Source organism: Acomys minous (genome assembly GCF_964271855.1).
Source record: "Acomys minous genome assembly, chromosome: 2".
Taxonomy (NCBI): domain Eukaryota; kingdom Metazoa; phylum Chordata; class Mammalia; order Rodentia; family Muridae; genus Acomys; species Acomys minous.
This window is the reverse complement of record NC_140484.1, coordinates 71668724-71676752: the sequence shown is the minus strand read 5'-3', so window position 1 is coordinate 71676752 and position 8029 is coordinate 71668724. Positions and strand designations below refer to the sequence as shown.

Genomic DNA, 8029 nt, shown 5'->3' with positions numbered 1-8029 from the left:
TTTGAACCTCCTGCAACCGGTCCCTTTGAATCTGCAGCATGCAAAGGCACGGGGCATGAACTTCAGTGCCCATGGGCAAACAGACCATGCCAGGAACTTCAAACACTAAGGTCTCACTGAACCCCCGACCACACAAGTGGCAAGACCCCGGGGCTGCAGTTCTGACTGGCATCTCCCATTGCTCAGGGAATTGTCCACACACACATCGTAAGGGCAAGTCTCTTACCACATAAAAGTTTTATTGAACTCAAATGGCTCCAAAGCCTGAGGAAGACAAGGCAGGATGGGGCTTGATCTGAGAGGCCAGCCCCTACCCTTGGCCTCACTCCACACCTGCCCACCCTTTGCCCTCTTCTGGTTTCACAAGGGTCTCAGCAGCTACCAATCTAAGCTACCCTACTGTAATGGACACACCCTTGCCCTCCCCCCTCCCCAGCTAGTACTTTCCGGAACAGGCCTCCCAGCTAAAGAGCATGCTGCCGCTCAAGTGAGCAGCACGGACCTTTCCTGGTGCTTCTTGTCGCCCGTCTGGCTTCCCTCCAACCCCGCTTCATAGCCCACTTCTCATACTTCTCGAGGGCATGTGTGACTTCCTGCACTCTGACCCATCTTCTAGAATATTCCACCCTTCTATTCTCCTCCAGCTTCCCCACCATTCTCTCAAGCGGCTTCCGTAGTTCCCTGACCTCTTGCCTTTGGCTCTTCGCCTCCCGACCCTTGACTGGTCAGCGGCGGCCGGCTGCGTGGGTCCGCTGGTGGCGGATGAGGTCAGAGCTCTGCGAGAAGGCCTTTCCACAGTCATCACACTTGTAAGGCCGCTCCCCACTATGCACGCGATGGTGCTGCAGCAGCGTGGAGGAGCGACAGAAGCCCTTGCCACACACGGCGCAGCGGTACGGCCTCTCGCCTGTGTGGGAGCGCTGGTGCTGGATGAGTGTGGAGGAGCGGTTGAAGGTCTTGCCGCAGTCGGGGCAGCTGTACGTGCGGCCGGGCAGATGGGTGCGGGCATGAATGGCCAGAACGGAGCTCTGGCCAAAGCGCTTGCCGCACTCCGGGCACTTGAAGGGCTTTTCACGGGCGTGGCTGCGGGCGTGGGGGATAAGTGCTGACCGTTGGGAGAAGCTCTTGCCACAGATGCCACAGCTGAAAGGCCGTTGCCCAGTGTGCACCCTTTGGTGGCTGCGCAGGGACGAGTTCTGGCTATAGCACTTGCCACACTCGGGGCAGCTGTAGGGCCGCTCGTGGCTGTGGGTGCGCTGGTGCCGCAGGAGGTAGGAGCTGTCGCCAAAGGCCTTCCCACAGTGGGGACACTTGTAGGGCTTCTGGCCAGAGTGGGTGCGCTGGTGGCGAAGTAGGTAAGAGCTATCGGCGAAAGCCTTGCCACACCTGGGACACTTGTAGGGCCGCTCGCCTGTGTGGGTGCGCTGGTGTTTGATGAGGTCAGAGCTCTGGGAAAAGGCTTTGCTGCACACCTCGCATTTGTAAGGCTTCTCACCGGTATGGATGCGCTGGTGCTGGATCAGGGTAGAGCCTCGCCCAAAGCTCTTCCCGCAGATGCCACAGATGTTAGGTCGAGGGCCTTGCCCACCCCTGGCCCGGCCACCCCTACGGCCTGGACCACGAAGGGTTCCTGTCAGATTGAGGGGACTCTGGAGCATCTCAAACTGGGGTGTCGATAGCAGGGCCCCCGTAGGCATATCAAATGGTGCCCCTAGAGGCAGCGCTCCCGTGGGTTGATCCCCAAACTCCTGAGTAAAGGAGTCCAGGGGGTGAACTCCTAGCGGGATGCTTAATGGATTCTTTTCCTCGGGGTTCAGAAGCATCTCTGCACCTTCCTGAAATTTGGAGCTTTGAGTTTCAAATTCAGGGTTATGGGTTTTGAACTCTGGATCACGAACTTCATCTCCGGAGTTCTGCGGCTCATACCCTGGACTCTGGGATTCATACCCTGGGCTTTGAGATTCAAACTCGGGGCTCTTCGACCCATACCCAGGGCTTTTGGGTTCATACTTAGGACTCCCGGGTTCATAGCCAGGACTCTTGGGATCATAGCCAGGGCTTTGGGGCTCATACCTAGGACTCTGGGATTCAAACTCGGGGCTCTGAGGATCTGATTCAGGACTTCTGGGTGCAAACTCGGGACTTGGGGGCACAAACCCAGGGCTTCGGGATTCAAACCCTGGGCTTTCAGGCTCAAACCTGGGGCTCTGGGATTCAAACTCTGGGCTTTGTGGTTCAAGCCCAAAAGGAATTTCTTCAACTTCATAGTCCCCACTGCCTTCTTGCTGAGAAATGTCCCCTTCTTCATCCTCCCTTGTGTTGCCTGTAGGATCAGAGAATTACAGAAAACCCAGATCGATTGGGGGGGTCTGGAAAGTCATTTGGTCCATCAGTTGCCCCAAACTTCTTTTCCCTACTCCCCAAGCAGGGTCGCTGGCCCTACAACAAGGTGCTGAAATGTACCACCTCCTCTCCAAAGAGACCCAGGACACTGAGTCCTCCACTCTCCCCTCCCCCAAGTGTCTAAGCTTCTGGCCTTATTTTCCTCCCACAGGCCACAGCCCAGTTTCCTGGTACCCTCCTAGGAGGCGCGGTCCTTCCCTCACCTTTGAGAGACCCTTCGGGGCTGCCCACTTCCTCAGGACCGTGCACATCCCCGGGCTCGAGGCCCCACGACGACGCCTCCCGCTCCATCCCTGCCAGCTCCCAGAGTGGCGGCGGTGGCGATGGCGGACGATCCTGCGACCCAGTTCGAGTGCCCGGAGCCCCGAGCCCTCGCCACCCGTCCGTTCAGAGCCGCCCAGGGGACCGGGCGGGCGGCCTGGCTCGGGCCTCGAAGGCCGGACGTCTTGACCCTGGGCCTCTCCGGCCCCGCCCCTGCCCGCGGCCCCGCCCCCTCCCAAGGTCTCCGATTGTCCTCCGGCCCTCACCGGCCCACGCGCGTCGTGGCCTCGGAGGCGAGGGGGCTCGGCAACTCCTCCGGCCGCCTCCCCAAGTCACTACTCCCAGCCCCAGACCCCTAGTCTCAGCCCCTAGCCCGGGCTGGGCTACTGCTCTCCCGCCCCCTCCCCCCCGCACAGGAAGTGTCCGTCCCTGGCCAGTTCCCCCCGCTGGCTTGCGCCGCGGCCTCTCTAGGAGCGGCTGGAGGTGGAAACTCGTTGGCATTAACCCTGGACTGGATCTCCCGGGCTTTGGGGTTGGGGGGCGACCCGACGCCCCAGAGCCGGCGGGAAGGACCACAGCAATTTGCGTGTCTATTATCGCGAGTCTCTGCCTATCCAGGGACCAGTTTGCAGATTTCTCGGACCATGTGCGGGTCAACGAGTGTGGCCAAGGGCGAGGCGACAAGCGAGACCAAGGTCAGCAAGAAGGTGAGCCGCTTCCCGGCGCCAGCGGGGGAGGCGGCTCCTTTTCTCAGCCTCGGGGTTCACTGGCACCGGGAACGGTGGACGGACGCCCGTTTGACCGTATATCCAGGCTCTGGAGCCCAGAGGCCGGCAGCCCGCCGCACCACAGCAGTGACATCCGCGCCCGCTACCCCCTCCCGTACCCTCCCCTCCTGCTCGGTGCTGCGGGATCGTTGCCAGAGAGACAGTCCCGCCTCCGAGCCGCGAGGCGCCGCCTCCTCCGCAGACGATTGGCCCGCGTGGCTGGCGTTCTTGCCGCCTCCTCCTACCTCCTGAGTCACTAGGTCTCCACCGGTCCTGGTCTTACTGTGCTGAAGATGCTCAGGCTGGTCCAAGTCTGTTTGCCCGAAATGTCCACGGCAGTGAGAGAGGGAGGTGCCGGGTCTCTCCCCGCGAGCTCAGACTGTGGCATTCGTCCTGTATTATGAAGAACGGAAATCGAGGGCTCCTAGGCTAGACACCCTCCCTCCTCTCCTCTGCTCTGCGTTTCTTCCTCCGCATTTCGTCTGCTCTCAGGTTTTACAGGTGCTGAGGGGCCAGCCCAGAGAGGCTGACACAGGACGGTCCCCTTCCAGAATCCCTAGCTTCTGGATTTTTTTTTTTTTTCTTCACAAGCATGCAGGAGGTGAGAGTGACACCGAAGATTTCCAGAAGGGAATTCGACAGAAAGGATTTGATCTTTAAGGCATCTACAAACTAATTTTCCAGTCCTTGTCTGGCTTGCATGAAGGCTTGTAGGGGAAGGAAGGTGTGGGAAAGATTAAGCTTTGTCACAGGTGAAAGCAATCTTCGCGGGCTTTATCCTTGGGGCACCCTATAAATACCTTGTAACAGACTGTTTGGAGCCTTCCTGGGCTTGGAATTCAGGAAGCCAACCTGGGAACCCCACCGTGGCTATTGTTTTTTTAATTGACCCTCGAAGGGAGAAGGAGACCGCCCTTTACATGTGACTGGAAAGGTGGGGAGAAGAAAAACAACAAGTTGAGGCGAGAAGAGAGGAGCAAGTGGAGAGCAACCGGGCCGGACCAGCACACGAGACAAAAAAACACCTAAAAACCCGTCCCGTGAAACGGATACGGGAAGGTTCACTCTTTTGTCCCTTTAACCTTTTTTTCCTTCTTGTGTATGCTAGTTGGGTTGTATAATAAAGTTTAATTGTTAAAAAACAGAGCCAACAGGAAGGTGTCAGGTGGAAGGGAAACTCCACTTCTCCAAACTGCAAAAGGCGATCCAAATATCAGAAATGAGCTCACCATGGACTATCGGAGGAATCTGAGCAGTTAGATAAAATCTCACATTCCTCGGGGACTTTGTGAAGCTGGTTCTCCACCAAAAGGAGCCATTCCCTCACTCTGCCACAAGGGACGTTAGGCGATCTGTGGCACCTGTCTGCGCTGCCAAAGCACCGGTCTCACAAATGCCTGCTCTGCACCTCTCACCTCCTCCCCTATCCTAAACGCCCTCCGCTCGCCGGCTTCCTCCCCCACCCCCAACTGCTATCCCCCCTCCTCTTCTTCCTCCTCTCTCCTCCTATCCCCTCTCCCTCCTCCCGTCTCCTCCCCAACTTCTCTTTATTTTCTGTATCCTGCTTTTCTCTTGTAGATAGCCCTGGCCCTGTCCAGTCTGCTGGCTGCATTCAGTGTACTTTCTGCCGACTCTGGGTGTTTCTCTCTCCTCTCTCTCTCTCTCTCTCTCTCTCTCTCTCTCTCTCTCTCACACACACACACACACACACACATCAACAATTAAAAAAAAACTTCCCCTTAGCAATACCATGGAGTTTATTATTGTTTTTTAAAATTACATGTATTATCTATATTATCTATAGGCCCGGCTAGCAACCAATCAAGACACAGACACATGTTATATTTTAAAATAGCCTTCAGGCGGATCGCTGTGAGTTCGAGGCCAGCCTGGTCTACAAAGCGAGTCCAGGACAGCCAAGGCTACACAGAGAAACCCTGTCTCAAAAAACCACAAAAAAAAATAATAAAATAAAATAAAATAGCCTTAGTTAACTTGGGGCAGGGCAGATATCAATTCTCTAAACTACCTCCCCTAGTGGGGCCGGCATGGGATCCCCGTCTCAGTCCCATGCCATCTGCTTTTAATAACCTCTATCAAGCTACCTCCCATCCATCATCCCATATACTTGCTCATGGTCTTCATCTGGATTCTCCATCCATGCCGTGGGCCATGCGCTTCTCCTCCAGCTAACCCATGGCCACCTTCTCTCTTCCCTTCAGGTCTCTCTCCTTTCTCCTCTTGGTGGTCTTTCTTCCCGGAATTCCTCTCTCTCCTAGCCCCACCTATCTCCTGCCCTGCCCAGGTGGGATGGCTTTTTATTAAGCAAAAGTTGGGCGTGTGTGTGTGTTCTGTAAGGGAGCTGAGCTTTTGAGGCATGGGTGTTATGAGGCCGTCCTTCAGTGACGCTGAGGGATAGCTTCCAGTACAGTTGAGCTTTTTTGTGCCATAAGCATCTTTGTGTGTCCTCCTCCCAGAAAGTCGTACAAATATTACACGGACTTTGGGTAGTGTCTATTGGGATATCGTACCTGCTGCTCTCCAGACCAATGGAGCTCTGAGGAAACCGTCTTCCTGGCTTAAGTTGCCTCTGTAACTGAACCTCAGACATGCCAAGAAATGAGCTGAGAGTGAAGGGCAGGTAGGCCTAGGGGTCTCATGACCCAAGGAAGAGCTGATTAAACAATGGAAACAGCCAGAAGGTAACAGCAGGAAGTAGGGGAGTTGGGAGCGCTTCACCAGCCTGAGCATTCTGAAGCCTTCAGATAGTAAATAACCCACTTTGTAACTGAAGGTAGTGGCACTTCCGGCTTGCATCTAACTGGGAAACTGGTCCAGCAGCTGAGTTTGGGCAGAGCAGCGATGAGGAACAGGGAAAGGATGCAGCTGTTCTCGCCCCGTGTCCTGTGGCAAAGTGGCACATGAAGCAGTCGTCCTCCGAAGCTTAGGGTTTAAGGAGGCCTCCGTGGGGTCGGATTTAAATGATAGTGGGGTGGGCTTGCTCCTCAATATACCCGTGCAGTGTATTTCCCCAAGTTTTTTACTGCTTTCAAAGTTTCTGCAGGGAATGGGGCTGGTAGAACACTTGCCCAGCATGTATGAGGGCCAGGACTCAAGCCCTGAACCACAAACAAACAAAGGTTTTTCCAGGCAGTGGAGGCATACACCTTTAATCTCAGCAGAGGCAGGTGGATCTCTGTGAGTTCAAGGCCAGCCTGGTCTACAGAGCTAGTTCCAGAACAGCCAGAGTTGCCTCAAAATAACCAACCAAACAAACAAACAATACCAGACAAACAAGCAACAAAACAAACAAACAAAAGGATAGTCTTGGTTTTGTACTTCTAAGAACAACTTAGAAACAGAGCTGAGTGAATTTTAAAAACAAAATGCTGATGAGCTGGAGAGGTTAAAAGGACCTGGCTGTTTATACAGAAGGTTTGATTCCCAATACCAGCGTGTGTGTGTGTGTGTGTGTGTGTGTGTGTGTGTGTGTGTGTAAAACAACTGCTTGTTTCTCTAGTTCCAGGATATCTGATGCCCTCTTCTGGACTACAAGGACACAAGGCATTCACATGGATCGCAGATGTACATATGAACCCATACACACAAAATAAAAATTAAAAAGAGCTGAGGACAGGAGCCTCCCTGAGATGGTAAGCACGTCACCACATCAAGGCAGGAGTGCTCCATCAGCACATCAAGGCAGGAGTGCTCCATCAGCACATCAAGGCAGGAGTGCTTCCTTACCACATCAAGGCAGGCGTGCTTCCTCACCACATCAAGACAGGAGTGCTCCATCCCCACATCAAGACAGGAGTGCTCCCTCACCTGCACTAGTCTGGACTCTAAGCTCAGAGGAGCGATTTACAAGGAAAGAGTCCTTGAGAGCCTTACCCTCTTGATCCAGAGTCAATTCCTTATCCCTAGCCAGGCCCCATTTGTTGATGACGGCATGACTTGCACCTCTTGCCTTAGGCTGGTCTTTGCTTTACCTGGACACTGAGTAATGCTAATGACCTTTTGGAACTCACAGAGTTTTCTTTATCATTTTGAAACAGGGTCTCGTTATCCCAGACTGGTCTCCACCTCATGTAGCTGGCGATGACCTTGACTTGTGATGCTTCTGTCTCTGCCGTCCAAGTGACGAGATTACAGACATATAGGGCTGGCCATCAAACCCAGGCCTTTGTGCAGGTAGGGCCAGCACTGGTTCAACTGAGCTACATCCTTGGGTGAGTTTTAATTTTAAAGCATTTTTTCGTATCATACACATATGGGAGGCCAGAGAGCAACTTTTGAGAGTCAGTTTTCTCCCAGTATCTGGGAGACTCTGAGTCCCCAGGCTTGCCAACAAATACCTGCGTGGCTATCTTACCAGTCCATTTAGATTATTTTTGAGATATATTCTTTCTGTACTGTCCTCCAACTGGCAATCCTCCAGTTTCGGCCTCCCAAGTACTAAGATTACAAGTATGCAGGTAAAATGTTTGGATTCTTCAAAGAGAAGCCAGAAATCTAACTTTGTGTGTTTGAAGTACTTCAATTCTTTTTTTTCTTTTTCTTTCTTTCTTTTTTTTTTTTTAAAGACAGGGACTCCC

General features: G+C 53.9%; 1 protein-coding gene across 1 annotated transcript; it reads right to left on the bottom strand.

Moving 5' to 3' along the window:
• Positions 1-207: 207 nt before the first annotated feature.
• On the bottom strand, positions 208-4563 carry ZNF768 (zinc finger protein 768). The gene is made up of 2 exons (XM_084751345.1): positions 2607-4563; positions 208-2323 (listed from the first exon to the last, which is right to left on the bottom strand). Exons 1-2 carry the CDS (start codon positions 2692-2694, stop codon positions 726-728), a joined length of 1686 nt encoding a protein of 561 aa, XP_084607471.1. The 5' UTR covers positions 2695-4563; the 3' UTR covers positions 208-725.
• Positions 4564-8029: the final 3466 nt, after the last annotated feature.

Coding starts and splice junctions, on each gene's coding strand:
- ZNF768 (XM_084751345.1), bottom strand. CDS start 2,694: ATGGAGCGGGAGGCGTCGTCGTGGGGCCTCGAGCCCGGGGATGTGCAC. Junction 2,324..2,606: donor CCCCGAAGGGTCTCTCAAAG/GTGAGGGAAGGA, acceptor CTGATCCTACAG/GCAACACAAGGGAGGATGAA.